The sequence below is a fragment of the Tubulanus polymorphus genome, chromosome 9 (assembly GCF_964204645.1).
Source record: "Tubulanus polymorphus chromosome 9, tnTubPoly1.2, whole genome shotgun sequence".
NCBI classification, from domain to species: Eukaryota; Metazoa; Nemertea; class Palaeonemertea; order Tubulaniformes; family Tubulanidae; genus Tubulanus; species Tubulanus polymorphus.
Genome location: NC_134033.1, coordinates 3,684,755 through 3,706,925, shown reverse-complemented (window position 1 = coordinate 3,706,925; position 22,171 = coordinate 3,684,755). Strand labels below are relative to the sequence as shown.

General features: G+C 40.8%; 2 protein-coding genes across 2 annotated transcripts; both read left to right on the top strand.

Annotated features, from left to right (window-relative positions):
• The first annotated feature begins 1,140 nt into the window (after positions 1 to 1,140).
• LOC141910916 (uncharacterized) lies at positions 1,141 to 13,025 on the top strand. Its single transcript, XM_074801808.1, has 19 exons — positions 1,141 to 1,254; positions 2,071 to 2,145; positions 2,246 to 2,359; positions 2,445 to 2,529; positions 2,694 to 2,739; positions 2,924 to 3,057; positions 3,143 to 3,238; positions 4,031 to 4,261; positions 4,863 to 5,028; positions 5,606 to 5,824; positions 5,931 to 6,073; positions 6,643 to 6,725; positions 7,182 to 7,538; positions 7,924 to 8,135; positions 8,996 to 9,206; positions 9,570 to 9,778; positions 10,489 to 10,626; positions 11,262 to 11,409; positions 11,967 to 13,025. Exons 2-19 carry the CDS (start codon positions 2,084 to 2,086, stop codon positions 12,031 to 12,033), a joined length of 2,721 nt encoding a protein of 906 aa, XP_074657909.1. The 5' UTR covers positions 1,141 to 1,254; positions 2,071 to 2,083; the 3' UTR covers positions 12,034 to 13,025.
• A 1,534-nt stretch (positions 13,026 to 14,559) lies between these two features.
• LOC141910924 (S-formylglutathione hydrolase-like) lies at positions 14,560 to 21,437 on the top strand. Its single transcript, XM_074801821.1, has 9 exons — positions 14,560 to 14,864; positions 15,061 to 15,163; positions 16,048 to 16,136; positions 16,687 to 16,910; positions 17,832 to 17,896; positions 18,080 to 18,233; positions 19,344 to 19,409; positions 19,491 to 19,592; positions 20,679 to 21,437. Exons 1-9 carry the CDS (start codon positions 14,810 to 14,812, stop codon positions 20,757 to 20,759), a joined length of 939 nt encoding a protein of 312 aa, XP_074657922.1. The 5' UTR covers positions 14,560 to 14,809; the 3' UTR covers positions 20,760 to 21,437.
• Positions 21,438 to 22,171: the final 734 nt, after the last annotated feature.

Genomic DNA, 22,171 nt, shown 5'->3' with positions numbered 1-22,171 from the left:
TTTCTGAAGAGAAACCTCGCCTTACTCGATCTTTGTTCGAAAAAGTATTCTCGTCTCCTGACGTAATTTTCGATCCGCAATCACTCGGAGTTCGTTTACCTCGGACTGATTTTACCGCGCGGTCCCCGAAATGGGTCAGAGTTATTTCTTTTCCGGATTTTGGTTGATTCATTGATTACGACACAACTCAAGACTCAACGTTAACTGAAATTACGGTGCAGAAGTTACCGGGTATGCAGAAAGATGTTGAAAAATAATTTTCAATGTCGTGACGTCGGTCTTGCGTCACTTACGACGGGACAATTCGGCACTTTTTGATAATGTCGTGACGTTACCAAAATCCGACGTCGTACATCGGACATTGCCTGCTTGGTCACGACTGATCATGGCGATGAGGAGAAGCAGCAAATTTTGCAATGAGAGCATTAAACTAAGTTAAAAACTCATCAGCAGATTTTTCTATCTCAAAAAAAGACGTATGCATCATGTTTTAACCTGTATCATGAAAGGTTTTTTTCTCGTATTTGAACTAAATTGTCGTGTGCGAAAATAAATACCGTTGTGCTTCAGTAAGTCATGGTCAACAACACAACGGACACGATTCTTAATGGAATAGCTGTGTGCTTTGACAGCATTTTTTCTAATTTTTTTTCACAATTCTTTAACTGTTTGTCTATAAAGATTTGATGTTACATGCGCGTGAAAAAAAGAAATTTAAGATTGGCAGAAAATAAAAGAGAAAGTCAAAGCATCCACCACCTGAGGCCCAAAGACACGGTTTATGTTGTCATTTAAAATCTATTTTAGGGCCACCAATATGATCAATAGCGAATGGTGAGGCATCTGATCGTCCATGTACCCGGTTCCGCTCTGGGGAGTCTCCGAGACTGGCTCCCGCGTGGCTTGCTGATACTTGAACCCGGACATGAAACTCTACTCACCACCGAAAGCTTATTGAACAGGTGGTGGCTAAATGCGTGTCTTATTATCAATAAATTAGATAATTTTTGAAATTTCTTACTCTATGATCACAATGTCATCATTCCGAAGGCCCGGCGATCTTGTATTGCTCGGTTCAATAAAGATTATTTGCATTTGTATTTGTCACGGTAGGCGGCAGCACCTCCCGGTCTTCGGAACCCGGAAATAAATATTTTGATTTGTTTGGGTTGACAACCGCCCAAAATGTCGAATTTCGCCAAAAATCTCTAGGATACGCGCCGTAGACTTGTATCCAGTTATTAGAGAAACTAAGTAAGATTTTAGATTGCCATTTTGGATCGGTTGATTTCTGTATAAATCTGCGAAAAAGTCTGAAATTCATCCTAATCAAAAATGTCATAAAAATCTGTCAGTTAGTCTGGCAAAAACCCGTCCATATACGAAAACTATTTCATATTTGTCTAAAAATAAGTCGCATTGTTTCGAATTTAGACAAATAAACCAGGGTAGGCCTAAGTGAAATTTTTTTTGGGGGAAAAAATTACCAGATTCAAAGATTTCTTCGGAGATTTTAAGAAGCATGTTGATGAATATTTTACGGTATATAGCAGAGGCAGAATGTTTATTTCCGCCTATTTTACCGTACATCGTCGCTGATTGGCTGATTTCCGCCGCGCATGCGCACTGAGGTGCGCGAAAATTCAAGGAAAGTGTGGAGAACAGAGTTAGAGAAAATAGAGCAGATAGAGCGAGACTCGAAACCCGGGCCAGTAAATAACTAGCGCAGCGTCGTCCCACTAGATCACCGAGCTCGCTGAAAACCAACCGAATGTTTTAACAAGATATAGTACCTCACCTTACCCTAATCCTATCTCTTCGGACCCTCTGGACCCTAACCCCCCGGACCCTAACCTCTGGACCCTCTAGACCCTGAATCCAATTGAAAAAGCCGCCATTTTGCATTCAAAGTACGAGCATGCGTAATAGGGTACATCGGAATCGCGGATTGTATACCGTAATTCACTTGTATATCGTAGGTGTAGAGGATTTTTAGGAGGGTAACCGAAACTAGGTTCTGAATAGTTTTTCTGATCAATTTTATTATTTTCTGAAAAATTCCTTTTTTAGGAAGAACAAAATTATGTCTGGGTTCAACAATTTTTCAACGCGTAAAGAAGATTTCTCCATGAAACTTAAAGTCCAGTAAGTGTTTGCGAATAAAACGTTATTTTCGAATTTGCGAAATTTGGAGATTTATTTTTTGCATTCGGTATGAATTGTTTTTCCTTTTTTTTTTTTCTAGAAATGTGCGCCATTCTAAAAGCGAAACGGCGAAACTGGAGGACGACACGAACCGCTTGGAGCAACGGCTGATGGAATTGAAGATCGCCATGACTCGTGAAAAAGAGGAACGGGAGTAAGTCGGAATCGGGATCAGTTCGATCGCACAAAAAGAAAATTATCGAAAACATTTAAAATCTTTTTCCTTTTCTCGAATTCAGGAAACAAGGCGGCATGTTTTGGTCGGCGGGAAAACCGGGTCCTCTGGCGAACCATCCGAAAAATGTCCTGAACAAAGAGAAAAAGGTCGGTGTTCTCCTTGTTGTGAATTCTAAACCACCTCGTTAAAAGCCGAAATTTTGTGCATTTTTTCTTTAAATGTTTGTATGATGTTTTGTCAGTTTTTTTTGGATTTTTTTTTCGGATAAATATTTCTATTTTCTCTATTTTTTTTGTTAATTTGATTTCAGTCTAATAAAGCGGTAAAAATAAAGATCTTGAAGGATGAAAAAAATGGTGAGTTGGGTGTTAGATTTAGAAATTTACTTTAAATCTTTTGGAGAAATTCTAAATTACTTGCCCTTAATTCATATTTCGGTGACTGAAATGAGGAAAAGGAACCTAGGAAGGAAAATCTACCTACACTTCAGTTTTTGAGAATAAAACAATTATCTGATCTTGATTCGTATTTTCATTGTAGTGAAACCGCTGAAGAAGACAGCGCCGGCCCAGCCGGGCACGTTCGCCCACATCGCCCAAATGGACCCTTCGCCTCCGAAAAATAAAATCAAGGGCCCAAAATGTGGGCAGTGCGAGCGCAAGGGGGCAGCGGTGGTAAGTTCAGGGAATGATTCTACCTTTATTCGGCGTAAAAGTTTTCGTTACGGAAAATTCCCGAAATTTTTTCCTCTGTTTTCAGGTTTGTCAAGAATGTTCCGAAGAATATTGCAGCGCATGTTTCGCTTCGTTTCACCTGAAGGGGGCGCTGCGTAAGCATCGGTCCATTCCGCTCCATGTAAGTGCCTCAATTCTTGCATGTAAATTAGCTTACCTACCACCAAATGCCATGACTTAAAGTTGCTCGGGGCAAATAGGTTTTTTTCGATCCTCACTTGCCACAAATGAAATTTATTGCTGCAGTAGTTGATGTCCTACTGCACACTAGCGACACCTGGTGGATCCTTACTTGCCACAAGTGGTATCCTCTACTGTCACAGTAATTGATGTCCCACTGCACACTAGCGACACCTGATGGATCCTCACTTGCCACAAGTGGAATCCTCTACTGTCACAGTAGTTGATGTCCTACTCCACACTAGCGACACCTGGTGGATCCTCACTTGCCGCAAGTGGTATCCTCTACTGTCACAGTAATTGATGTCCCACTGCACACTAGCGACACCTGGTGGATCCTCACTTGCCGCAAGTGGTATCCTCTACTGTCACAGTAATTGATGTCCCACTGCACACTAGCGACACCTGATGGATCCTCACTTGCCACAAGTGGAATCTTCTACTGTCACAGTAATTGATGTCCCACTGCACACTAGCAACACCTGGTGGATCCTCACTTGCCATAAGTGCAATCCTCTACTGTCACAGTAATTGATGTCCCACTGCACACTAGCGACACCTGGTGGATCCTCACTTGCCACAAGTGGTATCCTCTACTGCCACAGTAGTTGATGCCCTATTGCACACTAGCGACACCTGGTGGATCCTCACTTGCCACAAGCAGAATCCTTTATAGCTGCAGTAGTTGATTTAATTAATAGCATCGTAACCAGTCTATTGTATCTGTTTACAGGCAAATGGACCTCGCGTTAAAACGCCTCGGTCCTCAGCAGAAAATGGCAACCACCGCAGTGGCGATGATGGCAATTCTGATTTGACAGCTGTGAAATGTTCCGACGTTCAGTTACACATCGAGTACAATAGTCAGAGAGTTTACCCTCCATCGACGCAGCAGCAGCAGAAGCAATCTAATCATCAGCAGACGTCTAACAATAAACAACAAACTTCAATTGAAACTCAACAGGTAAATATTGTCTTCACAATAACCATTACTGAGACACTCTGAGTCCATGTTGTAACAAAAATATAGGAAATCCCTGCACGCTAAGAATGAATAAATAACTGAATATTTATTGATGACTACCGGTATTAGGTTGAAGTAAGACCATCGAATAAACTACTAGCTCGAGTCAATTGAATGAACCCCAGGTTAGATTTTAAGCCAGTTTGTAAATCCAGCCCCAGCGATTGACTTCAGCCATTTACATACGCCTCTTTTGTGTTGCCAGTCTTTACTTAAACCCATTGTAGATTCGGCCTTGAAAATCAGCATAATTATGCTTACCGTACTTAATTCACGGCGGGCTTCAATTTCATAAAATGGTTTAAGCTTATCCTAAAATCGTTTTAATTCAATTTGTAGGTGACAATGTGATTCAACCAAATAGAAATTTAATCAAAAATTTGAGTTGAACTTTTTCGTGATACTGGCCCCAGAACTCAATTGCATACATCAGTTTCAAAGGCGATCCAATGAATTCTGAGATCTAAGATTTAGATACTTTTCATAGATAAGTTGAAGAATGTCTATTACGAATGTGTAAATTTTTTGTGTTTTTCTATAGAATGGTTTTACCGGTGGGTCGTTGTGGGACGGACCCGGTTATAACGAACAGGAAAGCGCCGCTGATTTTCAACGCGCCATCGCCGAATGGCGCGGGGCGGGTCGAAAACAAGATCAACGGACTGTCCCCCCTCACCGCCGAGTCGCTTCACCTGTTAAATCACCCGGTGAGTTGTTAAAACTGAATATGGCTGTTTCCTGTAAATCCTCCTATGACATCATCGAATTGCCTGTTTTCGATTTGATCTATAGACATGGCTACTTCCTTTTAAATCTCCCTATGACATCATCAAATTGCCTGTTTGTGATTTGATCTATAGACATGGCCACTTCTATTGATTACCCCTATGACATCATCGAATTGCCTGCTTGTGATTTGATCTATAAACATGGCTACTTCCTTTTAAATCCCCCTATGACATCAAATTGCCTGTTTGTGATTTGATCTATAGACATGGCTACTTCAGTGGCTACTTATAATGAAAGCAGACAGTCTTCTGCTAAACAATAAATACCTCTGTATGGCGTGCTGCACCATATTAGCACTTTTACTCGGGCCATATATTTCGGTTGCAAAAAATTGAATTAGCCGTTGCTATTGGTAGGAACTTATTTAGGATTACTTATTAAACCAATACACCATAATGTACTAGCGGTGTACTAGCCAAATCCACCGATTTATACATCGCACTGTGATGTAGATGCACCGAAAGGGTTAAACGTTTGCGGAACTATTCGTTGTAGTAGTGAGTATAGACGAAGGTTGTAACACCGAGCAGACGTCATCCTCGCCGAGACGTCGACGCGACGACGAAATAGTATTTCACAATCCGAACATATCGTACGCCGACCGCCTATTACTGAAACAAAACCGACGCACCGAGTTGGCGTCGCTGCCACCGGAGTGCGCCGGTATCGACTGGTCCGAGTCGAAATCATCGTACGCGTCGCGGGAAAATACGGGTAAGCGAAAAATTGATTCCGTCGTTGAATTTACGGGAATAGAATCGAACCGCGTAGATTCGTCGAATCGATATGTTTGAGATTAGTTGATACTTTCCTCTCCTAGATTTAGTGTTACTCACGCAGAATGACGAACGAGTAGATTTCCGTTCTCTCCACGAAACTGCCGTCTGCTGTCAGGACCAACAGCAGCAAAGATCACAATCTACTGATTCACAATTATCAGTCATAGAACTACAAAATACACTAGTAAGTTCACAATACAAATATCTGCGGCAATAGTGGATTCAACCAGGTGTCGCTAGTGTGCAGTAGGACATTAACTATATTGCGGCAATAGAGGATTTCACTTGTTGCAAGTGAGGATCCACCAGGTGTCGCTAGTGTGCAGTAGATCATCGACTACTGCGGCAATAGAGGATTTCACTTGTTGCAACTGAGGATCCACCAGGTGTCGCTAGTGTGCAGTAGATCATCAACTACTGCGGCAATTGAGGATTCCAGTTGTTGCGAGACAGTAGACAATACAAGATTCTGCGGCAATACAAGATTCTGCTTGTGGCAAATGAGGATCCACCAGGTGTCGCTAGTGTGCAGTAGGGCACCAGATACTGCTGCAATATAGAGGATTCCACTTGTGATAAGGGAGGATCCACCAGGTGTCGCTAGTGTGCAGTAGGATATTAACTATTGCAGTGGTGTCGCCAGATGTCGCTAGTAGTTACTCAGTTTTCCGCACTTCGATTTCTTCCTATAAATTGGAATCGTATCAACTTTCCTGCTACATTTATTGGGAATATTTTTTATTTGTTTTTCAGGGTAGTTCAATATTGAATCAGTCGTCGTCGCGATACAAAATCGAAGATTTATACGGATCAAATACAGATCTGAATCAAACGAGGTAAATATATATATATATATATAAGGAGCAAGAGGAGAGATCCTACCAGAATGTTGTTCCCGTATAACTTAAAAATTGTCTAGTGGTTCGATCTACAGACCTTTCTAGGAAAGATGGCCTATTAATCCCCCTATGACATCATCAAATTATCTACCTAGTGATTTGAACTATAAACCCTTCACTGAACATGATTTCCCCATTAGATCCCCCTATGACATCATCAGATTCTCTGGTCATTCATTCTATACCAGTAGATGTATCCTAAAAATATGGCTGCCTCCTATAAATCCCCCTATGACATCAACTGCTAGTTAATTGTATGAAACCTTCCATTAAAGATGGCTTCCCCATAAATCCGCCGATTACATCATCCTATGACAATTTTTGAAAAAGTATTCTACAGTTCCATAGGCATCTATTGAACTGATTGTTGGTCATCTTTATTTCTATTTCCAGTGAAAATGGTCAAATTTCACGATTGACACCAGATGTCTCTTCACGGGCGAAGAACGTTCCCGTCGCCACAATCAAATCAGAATCTAAGTCACAGACGCCACCTGGTGCTAGCGACGTGCACCGCCCCGCGCCTAAAACGATCGCGTCGACGAACGACAACGCGTCGCTGCCACCGAGGTCGCAATCGCGTAAAGGTCAGCAGACGACGAGGACTCCGCGCGCGACGCCGCGGTCTCACGCGAAATCGATCAGCACGGGGACCTCGCGACCTCAATCGCGGGCAAACTCGCGACCTCAATCACGGGCGAACTCACGACCTCAATCGCGAAACTCGAGGCCGAGTTCTAGAATCAAAATGTAAGATTTTACAGCAGTTTATTGCGATTTAGAGTTAAGACTAGGACATAATTTTGTATTAGCTTATAAATGTAGGACATAGTATAGAAGCCTACCGTCGTAAACCTCAACAGAGACTCCTCTTAATCAGGGGCGGATCTATTTGCCACCACAATGGGAAGGCAGGGCTACAGACATCTGAGACCACCCCCTCAATCAACCCCTGTTAAGAGTTGTGCTCATAAGAGGGGTGCAGGAGCATAGAAATTTCAAGATCTGTGAAAAATGTCCATCTGAATATTTAGATTCCCTTTTTTTCATGCCAGTTACAAGGCTCAGTCTTATATGAATCTTGTAACAAATGTATCTGATCGTTTTTTTTTAACGAGATTTATTTATTTTGTAGCGAAGGAGTTCTAACTAAGAAGCCGTCGGCCGGTTTATCGGCGATCGCAAAAATGACGGCTCCGAGCGCGGCGGCGTCGAACTATCGGAGCGGAATCGGAGAATTCCTGATGGCCGGAGTAGAAATCCGCGAACCGGTTGAACGCACTTTAACACCGAGCGGTGAACGCCGCAATCATTCGGCGGCGAAGAAACAACCTGTTAGTTTTAAACGTATGTATCCACAGTCATGCCAGTCAACAATTGCCAACAATTTACAATTGACTTATCTACCATTTACATAGCTGTCAACTGTTTCTGATTTTCAGTATTTGATTCTATTTTCTAACAATAAATACTGATTTCATTTGTGTGATGCATTTGAAAATATGAAAGATGTTAATGAGGGTCTTACTGTTGATTATGGATTAATTTGAGCAGAAATATGAAGGGTGTGTCTTCAGGGTCTTACTGTTGATTACTCATTCATTTGAGCAGAAATATGAAAGATGTTACTGAGAGTCTTACTGTTGAATACTGATTAATTTGAACAGAAATATGAGTGATGTTACTGAGGGTCTTACTGTTGATTACTTATTCATTTGAACAATAATATGAAAGGTGTTTCTTGAGGTTCTTACTGTTGATTACTGATTAATTTGAGCAGAAATATGAAAGGTGTTTTTTGAGGGTCTTACTGTTGGTTACTGATTAATTTGAGCAGAAATATGAAAGATGTTTCTTGAGGTTCTTACTGTTCATTACTGATTAATTTGAGCAGAAATATGAAAGGTGTTTTTTGAGGGTCTTACTGTTGGTTACTGATTAATTTGAGCAGAAATATGAAAGATGTTACTGAGGGTCTTACTGTTGATTACTGATTAATTTGAGCAGAAATATGAAAGATGTTACTGAGGGTCTTACTGTTGATTACTGATTAATTTGAGCAGAAATATGAAAGATGTTACTGAGGGTCTTACTGTTGATAACTGATTAATTTGAACAAAAATATGAAAGATGTTACTGAGGGTGTTACCCCCTTGGTTTTACTGTCTTGTTTAAGAAAAAGAATTCTGACATTTTGTTATTTTCAGTTTATCAAATGTCGCCGAAAGCTTGGCGCCCGGACAGCAGTCTCGGTGACTGCGTGAGTGTTGATGACGTTCAAGGTCACAGTTATTCGGTCGCCTTAGAAGAAGACGTCGAATCGACGTCGGAAACTCGGACGTATTTACGAGAATTGGAGACGTTGACGCCGCGTCTGCCGAAAGAATGGCAACCGGAACAAACAACGACAGTCAAACAGTGAGTTGATCAGATATGCAGTCATTTTAATTTTGTTGGGGGAGCCGTAGATTGAAGACCAGTCAAAACCTGTTGCACCCCCTCAGACAGACATCTTATCAGTACGCTTTTAAAAACTGATCGTCCACACTTCACATGTGTTCAGAACATCACCTGAGACATTGAAAATTAACTACAAACACCAGACATTAGACATTTTATCAGCACACTTTCATCGTCCACTTTTCACGCTTCAATCGTGAATGTTTGAATGGTTATAGCCAGGCTCAGATTGATACCTGTACATTTTATCCAAGACCAGTCTAAACCCATTTTGTTGATTTCATCAAGTCTTGACCGAACTCATGGATGTATTTTTTTCAGACCTCGCAAACCGGCGTCGCCGAAACCGAACGCGAGCCGCTCGTCATTCGTCGGCAGACGCACACCGACTAAATCCGTCCGCGACGTCAATTCTCCGAGACTGAGTAAAAGTTTCATCCGGTCGGCGTCGTCGTTGAGCTACTCGGCCGCCGGCGAAAGAAACGACGTCTACAAATCTTCGACGTCCGGCCGTGAATCGACGATGATTAGTAAGTGAAAATATATCAGTTGAATCTAGTTCGATAATGAGTTAAATTTACGGTGCGGATATGAAATTAATTCATTTTTACTGTAATGGTAGTTAAATTGGTCCACAGGGCCAATTACAGGGTGGCGCTACTGACCTGAAAAACCTGGAAAACTCAGGGAATCAGAAAAGTCTAGAAAAAATCATACCAGAAACCTTTTGAAAATTGTCTTAAGACATATTTAAGCATATATGCTGATGTCTGTCTATGTATTGTTTTATATGGAATTCAGGCTTAATAAATTATTATTATTATTGTTATTATTATAAAACTATGGAAATTTGGATACATTATCGGCCACGTGTTTCGTTGTTTCGAGGGATCATTCATCTATTACGTACGCATAAAATTTGGATTTTTCAACCCCCCCTCCCCCTCTACGCAAAATCGGCCATTTTTTCATCTACATTAAGCATTACAGTATGCAATTGCACTGACCCCTCCCCCTCCCCTAATGCGTACGTAATAAATAAATGACCCCTGATTGAATGAAAAATGAATGAATTGTTACGAACCAAGGAATTTTCTCGGATTCACTCGGGGAATTTTGTGTTGTGTTGTGACGTAGAAAACTTAGGGAATTCTTAATCGGTGGAAAGTGGCCTCCCTGCTACTACTACTCTAAAGGGATGAAGAGATCATAGATGAATTAATGATCTTCACACTTTCAGTGGTCGACGGTAAAGATATGACCGAATACGACGACGACGTCTGCCCGTCGACGGCTCGTCGATATCAACAGACGCAAGACGACCGCACGCTCGGCGAATTAGAATGGGAACTAGCTTCGCAAACCGGTCATATTACTGGTAAATATCTATTTAGATACCTATTTCTAATGTTTGTATTAATCCGCAGCCTGGAACTTTCACCCCTGCAGACTTATTGTTGTGTGAGTTAACGCTAAGTTTTAAAATGTGAGTTCATAAAAATAATGTCTAATTTCTGGTGTTTGTAGTTAATTTTCAATTTAAAATGTCTCAGGTGATGAACTGAACACATATAAAGTGTGGAAGATCAATTTTCGAAAGTGTGCTGATAAAATGTCTAATGTCTGGTGTCTGTAGTTCATTTTCAATTAAAAATGTCTCAGTTGAAGTACTGAACACATGTGAAGTGTGGACGATCAGTTTTTGAAAGTGTGCTGATAAAATGTCTAATGTCTGGTGTTTGTAGTTCATTTACAATTAGAAATGTCTCAGGTGAAGCACTGAACACATGTGAAGTGTGGACGATCAGTTTTTGAAAGTGTGCTGATAAAATGTCTAATGTCTGGTGTTTGTAGTTCATTTACAATTAGAAATGTCTCAGGTGAAGTTCTGAACACATGTGAAGTGTGGATGATCAGTTTTTGAAAGTGTGCTGATAAAATGTCTAATGTCTGGTGTTTGCAGTTCATTTTCAATTTTAAAAAAATTTCGTTTTCGTTTTCTGTGTTTTATAGATGATGGTAAGATATCGCGGTTGTCACTGTGGCTAGAGGACGCCGATGATGACAGTTTAGACGAGGAAGATAAAGAATTGGGAATCACTAACGATTACAGCCCGGGACGAGGTCTCGATTCGCCCGATCAAAATGAAGAGTTCATGGTGTAAGTATTTCCCTGAACTAGAAACGGAGTTTAAACCCATTAACCCATTAACGCCAAAACCAAGTCTGCTGACCGCCGTCCTTTGATGTCCGCCCAGATGATCCTATCAGTTACCCCTTCTCCAATAACAGCGTCGCCACTGACCTTGAAAACTAAGGAAATCAGAAAAACCTAGAAAAAATCAGGGAGGATTCAAATTTTGCCAATAACCTGGAAAACTCAGGAGCTGGTTTTACAGACTGGCATTACCTTTAACCCGGGGGCTAACTCAATTCATTTTCAATTGAGTTAGCCCCTTGGGTTAAAGGTAATACCGGTCTATAAAACCGGGCCCAGGAAATTAGGATAACGTTATCGACCATGCGTATTTTTATCAATACGCGATTCAATGAAAAATGAATTGTAACATTTAAAGCTAGAAATTTCTCTGATTCACTCAAGGGGAATTTTGTGTTAACGTGGAGAAATCAGGGAAAACTATGGGAAGTTTTAAATGGTAGGAAATTGCCGATCCTGAATAAAGATGTCTACTTTAGCTTATTTATTTTATTTTCTAGGGATTTATTGAACGAAGAACTCGATGAACAGATAAACGACGAGGCGGAAGTTGAAGCGTTGCGTTGAACCTTCGCGTATCGTGTCACCGCAGATTCGACTGCAAACAACCCGACCCCCCTCGCTATCTGTAGATACTACACTCGAGATGTGCTGATTAATGTAGATATCACCCGTAATTAGGGGGAGTAGCTCGCGGGACTGTGTGAAATATACAGTAGACTCGAGCAGTGCCGGTCTAATCGGTAATCTGTTCAAACTGGTAGAATGATAAAAAGATATTCTGTCCCTATTGCTTGTTAAGGCTGTTTCAGTGCTTTGACACCACAGTGCGGTGTATAAATCAGTGATCCACTTAACTAGAACACTGCACTGTGGTGTACTGATGTAATTGGTTATCAATTTTTATCTGTGATGAAACTTAGTGGATCAACTATTAGCACTAACAATACACCGCACCGCAGTGTTGACAATATAGCAGTGTGCTGCTATCCAACGCACTGGGGTGGAATTTTTTCGAATTTTCTAATCACCTGCGGCACTTTCGAGAATTAATTAGTCAGCACTGAAAGGGTTAATGTTAAAATAATCCACGATATTTGTCTTAAAGCCTAAACATTTTACCGGTAACCCTGCTACCGCTATAGGCAATGTCTACTCACTTCCCTGGTCTACTGTATGTTTGAAGCGTAACTCAAATGGTTTTCATGCCTGATTTTCAAAGATCTTTATTGCGTAGTTTCAGCATTTCAAACATCTTAAATCGATTTTCTTGTTTCGGTTTAAACATTTATTCGATGTATTTTCGATGTGTCAAAGATCTCTAATTGAACAGTTTTCAATGTTTTGTTTACGTTTTTTGTTCCACACAAACAAAAAATCAAAATCCGTCCTCGGCAACAACTCGTCTGATTTTTCATTTCCTTGATAAAAATCCATCCAGAAATTTTAACAATAATTTTTGTATTTTCTACAATTAATATTCAATATTATTATGTATTATATCTATTTTAGAGTCAATAGTATGATTTGTGCTTTTCTTGAAGTATATTACAAGTTAATTTAGTCGGAAAATAAATTGTTTTCATCACGAGACCCCTTGTTCTTTTTTTGGCGATTGTTTTTGAGCTCATAGATGTCTTACTCTACTCTGCCATTTTGTAGGGACTTGTCACAATTGATAGTGGATGAATGAAGCCAGTATCAATGACCAACCCCAGTAACCCTGTATGACAGAAATAAAACAGGGATACTGGGATTGGTCATTGATATTGGTTTTATTCACAAGGAAGTCGAGGCGCGGATCCAGAGGGGGTTTCAGGGGTCGTTTCCCCTCCTGCTCAGCTACCAAAAAAATTGTTTAATTGATTTTTCATCTGGATGACTTGTACTCAAGACAAAGCGGGCGGACAGTACCACATACTCGGGACCAAATCATCTTATGTTTGGCCAAACATTATGCCGTATAGGCCCCCGATAAGAGATTTTTGTCGGCGGTTTAATTCTTTATGAAGGCCCCCTCCTGGAAAAATCCTAGCTTCTGCAGATATCAACCGCCCTGAGGCGAATTTAATCTTCTGCAGTTATCGACCTAAAATTATTAAAATGCCATTGCAAAACATGAGAACATAAAAACACCGAAACTGTAGACATTATTCAATTAATGGTAAAGCTTTCCTAGAAAAACTGCGTTCACCATTTGAGGAAATTTACGTTCATTTAATATAATTAAGTTGGTTGATGTTTTTTGCATTTGATTACGAAGTATAACCGTCGGTAAATGGTAAACTTCGTTGCAACGAAGGGTCTGAAAACGGCCAGTTTATTTCCATGGCAGCATCATCGCAGCATGGAAGCAGTGGGGATTCAAATTGTTTGCTATTAGTTTTCGATCAAGTTTATTCCATATGCCGGTTGCATAAAGGTGACGTCGCGTCAGTGTTTTATCATGCGGTAACTTCGACAATTCGAAATGTTCGTTCAATGATATTTCTATAGATCAATATTCAATAGCGCCCGGAACGATCTACAAACATCAATGTAAACCCTTTCAACAAAGACAACAGCGCGGCTGCATTTATTGGTCAATATTGAAATACGCCACCGGCCGACCGTGAGTAGAATCACTAGGCCAGTCATTCATCTCTTGATCTTCACACTGTGCTGACAGGATTTCGAATATGGCGTTCATCCCGGCGATCATCCTGGTGATCATCCTCGCGATTACGCCGCGCTCTACGAGCTGGTTCCTCCAATTACCTACCAATACAACGCATCTGAATTGGTCATTGCGGTCGATTTATGAATTTACAATGGTGAATCCTTTCTAGTGGTATCGTTCTCATATTCAAGTTTGAATTGGTCAGTGGTGGTCAAAGAAATTTGTGGTTTGAATAGAACAGCGATCATAAGTGATTGGCTGGCTGACTTGGCCAACTTGTCACACCCGAACAATTTAAAATGACTTGATGTATTATGGCTTTATATTATGGCTGACTAGCTTTATCTCCCGATAACCGTCACCTTACAGCAATTCTGTTGTTTTAGTAGCAATAAAAAGCGATAAAGATCTTAATAGATCCCCCAAAAGTGGATGTCATTGGATTAGATCGGCGATCGTGCTGGATCCGCGAGTCCCGAGTCCTGGCCCTGTGGTAGAGGTTTGGGCTAATGATATCTCGATACAAACTTTGGGAAGAGTAAAAGCTGCAAGGGTAGGGGTATGTGGTTTTTTTAGGGGTAGAATAAGGTATAAGCTTTTAGGCGGTATATTTTTTATGTCGAAACGGGTTCAAACCCGCTTCTACTAACCCAACTCCGTACGGTGCTGCCATCTACTGGCTGTATGATTTCCGGGTTGAAGAAAGCCACTTTCTCGTTGAAAACTTCGTTTAAAATAGGTAAGAACAGAAATCGATTAGTAAAACTTCATAAATAGATTATTCGAATAACAATAAGTATCGAATCTTAAATTCTAGAAAAGATTTAGCGACTGACATTCGGTTTATCGAGCTTATGACAGAGAAACTACCGGCGACAAGTAGTCTGTCTTTATTCCTCCCAAATAAATAGTTCGTTGTTTTCTTTCGTTTCTAGTTTGCGCCACTCGTCAGAAACGATTTATAAACATGGCAGTCGTCACTCAGGTTTCCTGCAATAAAATGTTCGGCGGCTTTCAGAAAGTGTTCAGCCATGAAAGGTAAAATGACAGACTCGGACGACGCCTCCGAGGACTGTGAGGAGGCTCGCGAGGGTCAACACCACCCCTCGATGAATTTAATCTTACTATCGGATATTTTTTCAAACCTTTCGTGACAAAGTGTTTGAAACTGTCCTACTCGGTGTACTCAACCCTCACTTGCCGGGGTTTGATTGCCTCCCAACGTAAACAGATAAACCCAGGGCCCAGTTTCGCAGAAAGGATTAAGGTCTGAATTAACTGAAATTTAACTGGTGGGCCCAGTTTCACGAAAAAGTGTAAGCCTAAAAATGGTTTAGATTAGATTGTTGTCCTCATTGAAAACATGAACATTGTCATAGGCAATTACACCAAAAATGTTGAATTAGACTTTTTTGTGAAATTGGGCCCTGGTCACAAACCCTTCAATGGTCCATTACATTACCCAAATTATTTTAGTTGGACAGGCTCCCGCTCAGTGGCTACAAGTCTATGTATTAAGCCAATCAGATGCATTGAATTGGTAGAGCAAACCTGCCCGTAAAATATAAAATGCATCTGATTGGCTTAATACATAGACTGGTGGCCACTGAGTGGGAACCTGTCCACCTTAGGCAATGTGATAGACCAATAAAGGGTTTGTAACTAATGTCTATTTATTAATTGATGAGAAAAACAAGAAAAACAGGTCTCATCCATTAATAAATAGACATTAGGTGGCGTGAGCTTCAGCGGGCAGCAGTCAAACCCCGGCAAGTGAGGAAGGGTCTACTCCAATTTAGTAGCTTGATATTATATTATGTTGTCTAATAAAGGCTTATCAAAACAAATCTTACCATTCCAGTCAGGTTTGATAGATTATTCCTGCTGAATCTAAAGCCTTGTTAAATACTATTTATTTTCAGTAAGGAGTTGAAATGTAAGATGAATTTCGGTATTTATCTGCCTCCGAAAGCCGATTCGGAGAAATGCCCTGTTCTTTACTGGCTATCAGGTAATTATCTTGAATATATGACTTTGTGAATCAAATCGAGGGCGGATTCTTTGAAGGGGGTGGACCTGAAAATTGGATTGGGCACTTAATTTGAAAAGGGCAAAGTTTGCAATTGAACATTGTGGTCGACCTCCGACAGAAAATTTATGATATGGCTGATTTGGATTTACATTTCGTCTATTTGTAATACTTTTCAAGACTGAGGAGGACCAAGTCGAATTACGAAGGAGGTTGACCAGTCCACCCTGTCCACCCCTAAATCCTTGTAAATTAAACTAGAAAAACGATTTAACAATAGGAATGATTCTGGTTTTGGGTCCAACATCCCGAAAAAAGTCTCGAAGTGAATAATTCTGTTTGTGGAAGTGGGTTCGTTCATGGGTTGAAAAAGACTCCAGAGTTATTATGTTTGGCATAATGACTCAAAGACTCCACAGTTTCTCTGATAAGCGGGTATGAATTGACTCCTTAGATGACTCAGGTGTTTATTAGTCCAACTGATGCATTTCCAGACATAGAAGTAGAAAAATTACTATCTTTGAAATTTTAGGGTTGACTTGTACGGAACAAAACTTCGTATCGAAGGCCGGCGCGCAAAAATACGCGGCCGAACACGGCCTGATTTTAGTGGCGCCCGATACGAGTCCGCGCGGCTGTAACATCGAGGGCGAGGACGATAGCTACGATTTCGGCAGCGGAGCCGGATTTTACGTCGACGCGACGGCGGAAAAGTGGAAAACGAACTATCGCATGTATTCGTACGTTACTGAAGAGGTGAGTCGCAGAGACGAGCCGGCAGCGCGGGCCTTACAACAGGCGCGGATCCAGAGGGGGTTTTAGGGATCGTGACCCCCCTCTGCTCAGCTAAAAAAAATTTTAATCGTTTTCTTGAAGCAATGTAGGCCTACTCAAGACAAAGCGGGTAGAGAGTACCACTTAATCGAGTATCACATGTTTGGTCGAAAACAATATGCCATATAGGCCCTTCATTAGAGATTTTAGTCGGTAGTTTAACATTAACATTTTTACGAACCCCCTCCTGGAAAAAATTCTGGATCACCGCGCCTGCTGGGCCCTTGTACCTCCTCGGGTATCAGCAGACTTAAGAAAGTTGATCATCCGCACTTCGCTTGTGTTCAGCGCAGCACTTTAGACATTTTTAAACGAAAATGAACTAAATACACTGGACATCAGACATTTTATCAGCACATTTTCAAAAACTGATCGTCCACACTTCACATGTGTTCAAAACTTCACCCGAGACATTTTTAATTGAAAATGAACTTCAAACACCAGACATTTTATCAGCACACTTTCAAAAACTGATCGTCCACACTTCACATGTGTTCAAAACTTCACCCGAGACATTTTTAATTGAAAATGAACTACAAACACCTGGGGACAGTTGCTCAAAGTTTGGTTAAAGATAACCGGCCGTTAAATACCATAGTAACAATGAAATTTCAATTGTCACCATATCAACTATCCACTGGTTAGCTCTAACCAACCTTTGAGCAACTGGCCCCAGACATTTTATCAGCACACTTTCAAAAAATGATCGCCCACACATTTCGCGGTCGGAGGGGGCTGGTTCTGCGGCTGCAGATTGACCCCTGCGTCAAATTTTGAAAACTCGAATGTATAAAATTGATGGATTCCTTTATTCAACATCATCATCTTGTTCTTATTTTCTAGTTACCGGCTTTGATCAATGAAAATTTTCCCGTTGCAATCGGCAAACAGTCGATATTCGGCCACAGGTGAGAGACTTCTGACTATGAATTCATTTGTATCACTGAAATCTTTATAGTTTGTATATGAAATACTGGTAATAGTTACGATATTATCATTTGAAGAAAAAAGTTGACCGTCGATTAAAGTTATAGGCCTAGTTTACGCCGAAAAATCGAATTTCTAAATCCTAGTGAAATTCTATTTTCTAGCATGGGCGGTCACGGCGCGTTGATTTGCGCGCTGAAAAATCCGGGCAAATACAATTCGGTGTCGGCATTCGCGCCGATCTGTAACCCGACCGAGTGCCCGTGGGGCCTGAAGGCGTTCGCCGGCTACCTCGGAGATAACAAGGAAGCGTGGAAGGTAAGGAAAGTTCTAGATAATACGTAGTGTCCCTACGACTCCTTGATTCCTTTAAAGGGCATATGCCATAAAAATAGAATCCTGTGTAAAATGTATTTTCAAATTTGATGTATTCACAAATATCGAATATGCAACTGGTTTGAATTATAGTTCAGTCATTACCGCTTTTAAATCGGCAATTTCGGCATGTGTTCACTGTTATTACCTGCATGTAAGCTGGTGCGCGTTTCTGACATGATCTCTGACAAAAGTTCGCAGTCATTTCACTAGACATTTCATCGGGTCTTTTATCCTATTGGAAGCTTTTCTGAATCTGGTCATGTGAAATTTTGATGGCATATGCCCTAAAAGCAGTCTTAGCAAGCTCACTTCGGTTCTATAACCAATTAACTACGACTTAAGACTGGTCCCAGCTGAGTTAGGTTCTATAGACAATCTAACAACTTAAGATCAGTCTAAGCTCATTTTGGTTCTATAACCAATCTAAGCTACTTAAGACCAGTCTAAGCTCATTTTGGTTCTATAGACAATCTAACAACTTAAGACCAGTCTAAGCTCATTTTGGTTCTATAGACAATCTAACAACTTAAGACCAGTCTAAGCTCATTTTGGTTCTATAACCAATCTAACAACTTAAGACCAGTCTAAGCTCATTTTGGTTCTATAGACAATCTAACAACTTAAGACCAGTCTAAGCTCATTTTGGTTCTATAGACAATCTAACAACTTAAGACCAGTCTAAGCTCATTTTGGTTCTATAGACAATCTAACAACTTAAGACCAGTCTACGCTCATCTTGGTTCTATAACCAATCTAACAACTAGAGACCCGTCTAAACTCATTTTGGTTCTGTAGACAATCTAACAACTTAAGACCAGTCTAAGCTCATTTTGGTTCTATAGACAATCTAACAACTTAAGACCAGTCTACGCTCATCTTGGTTCTATAACCAATCTAACAACTAGAGACCCGTCTAAACTCATTTTGGTTCTTACTAGGGCTTAAAATCTCTTTAAGTTTATACACCATTCATAATGATATACTTTGCAGGAATTGGAAGTTATGATGATCGAATGATTCAGATTTCGTCGTGATGTTTTCTATTTTCAGGAGTATGACGCCTCGTGTCTCGTGAAGAAATACGGCGGACTGCCGTTTGACGTGCTCGTGTCACAGGTAAAAAACGGCGCCCGTCGCAATCGCGGCGTTCGTCGCCGACGTCGCGCTTCGATAATCTTTTACCATCCGTAATTTCAGGGTAAAGAGGACAACTTTTTGACCGGCGGACAATTGTTGCCCAATAATTTCGTAGCCGCCTGTGCAGAGGCGAAAGCCCCCGTTATTCTTAAGATGGAAGAGGTGAGTTCATAAAAAAAGCGTTTTATTCCCTCGACTCAACCTGATACAACTTAACCCTTTCAGTGCGTCTACTCCGCAGTGCGGTGTACGAATCGGTGATGTATTTTGCTAGTCCACCGCACTGCGGTGTATTGATGTAATTAGTAATTAGATTTTATCTCTATTAAAAGATGGCAGCACCTGTCAAACATAGTGAAATACCAGTAACTAATGATACACCGCGCCGCGGTGTAGACGCACTATAGTGGTATTCCCGTTATTCAACACGCAAGTGTGGAATTTTTTAAAATTTTCAAATTATCTCCAGCACTAATAGGGTATTAATTTATTAGTCAGCACTGAAAGGGTTAAAACTGAGTTAGGAACATATTCTGCTGGGTCGGTTTCATGAAAAAGTTTTAAAGCTGAAATCAGGTAAGTTCGAATTGTTGTCCTCACTGAAAACATGAAGTAACCAATGGCAATTGCACTAAAAATGTTAAAAGTTAAACTTTTTTGTGAAACCGAGCCCTGTATTTCAGAAACTCTTACTCAGTATTTAACACCAACTCGGGGTAGAATTTTACCAGTCTCAACTTTACCGCAGTAAGAGACAGAGTCTACTGTATTTCACAAACTCTTACTCAGAATTTGACAACAACTCGGGGTAGAATTTTACCAGTCTCAACTTTACCGCAGTAAGAGACAGAGTCTACTGTATTTCACAAACTCTTACTCAGAATTTGACACCAACTTGGGTAGAATTTGACCGGTCTCAACTTTACCGCAGTAAGAGACAGAGTCTACTCTATTTCACAAACTCTTACTCAGAATTTGACACCAACTCGGGGTAGAATTTTACCAGTCTCAACTTTACCGCAGTAAGAGACAGAGTCTACTGTATTTCACAAACTCTTACTCAGTATTTGACACCGACTCGGGGTAGAATTTTACCAGTCTCAACTTTACCGCAGTAAGAGACAGAGTCTACTGTATTTCACAAACTCCTACTCGGTATTTGACACTAGCGCGAGGTAGAATGTAAAGAGAGTGTAAAGTTCACCGCAGTAAGAGATCACCAGTCTTAAAAAATGATTCCATTTTCAGGGCTACGATCACAGTTACTTTTTTATCGCAACGTTTATGGAAGAACACGTAAGTCATCACGCGAGAGTGCTGAACGCTTAAAACCGTCTCGAAGAAGGCCGACCCGAACCCCCGTCAAATATTTGATTCGAGGATTCACCGCTGAGCGCAACTGAATAGACTTTTCGAATGAACTCACGCGTTGCAAAATAACATCTGGTAGTTTGGTATAACGACGGTTACGAAAGTCGCGATCAAACGAATGTTTTTGGCCAGGTCAAATTTGGCCTGTTGCAGACCCGGGCTAAACGTTGGTTCAGACTGGCGCCGAAATTGGTGCGTTCCTGGTCGACAGGTCGAATTTGGCCCAACCAAAAATGTCAGACTAAACAATACCCTAAAAGGGTGGAGATAATTCAAAATCAAAAAGAATTCGGCCCCAGTGTGTTGTCTAACAGGCATCCTGCTACAGTACGTCTACACCGTTGTGCGGTGTATTATTAGTTACTAGTATTTAACTGTGTTTGACAGGTGCTGCCATCTTTCAATAGAAGGAACACTAATTAGTAAACCAATATGCCGCAGTGCGATGTAGTAGCTTAGTCACCGATGTATGCACCGTACTGCGGTGCAGACGCACGGAAAGGGTTAACGCGAATCTTACCGTCTCAATTGCGTCTCGAATAAAATCGAATCATGTTAAATGAATTTTTTATTGTAAGTCTCCATAAATTGATATGTGCTACTAGTGAAAACATCACCGTATTAAATTATTAATAATCTGATTTTCTGTAAGAAATATGTACGGTTTTATTGATTCTATTTTAATTTCGCATCAGATTTGGATTGACCCGCCGACTCGACCAGTCGGAATCACACGGGCTTAGTAGAAATACGGCCTCAGTAGCTCAGTGGGATAAGGCGTGCTGCACTATCCAGTACCGAGTGACAAGTGGGTTCTCGGAGTACTGCTGTGTGCGGGAAACACTTCAAAGCCCGTCCCGTCGTGAAGTTAAATGAATAATCCATTAGGACTAGTCTTGGGAATCCAAGATCCAAGCGACGTAAAGCCAAACAAACAAACAAACAAACTAGCAGACGACAAAAAAAACTTAGCGCGTGAAAAGAACGAACCACTGACGAAGTTCCAACCAGATGCCGACCCTAAAATAATTGAGCTTCAAAATCAAAAGATTCGCTCATTGGTAACATTTTTTCATAAATGTTTGTTCGAAATATTCACATGCTTCCAAACTTGGTTGATTAAGTGGCTAGATTTTATGAAAAAGAAGCAACATTTTCACTCTAAATATGCTTAAAGTCGCGGTGAAATTGCATCTAATTTTCTAAAATTTCCTACACGACCCGAAATTTGCGTGAGCGTTTTAAAAAAGTTCCGCTTTCAACAAAAAAGTTCTACTTGATTTAAAATCAAACTCAAAGACATAGCAAGCTACGGGCCTGAGAGGTGTTTAGCACGGGGTCATCGCACGATGCTTGTCTATACAGAAAAA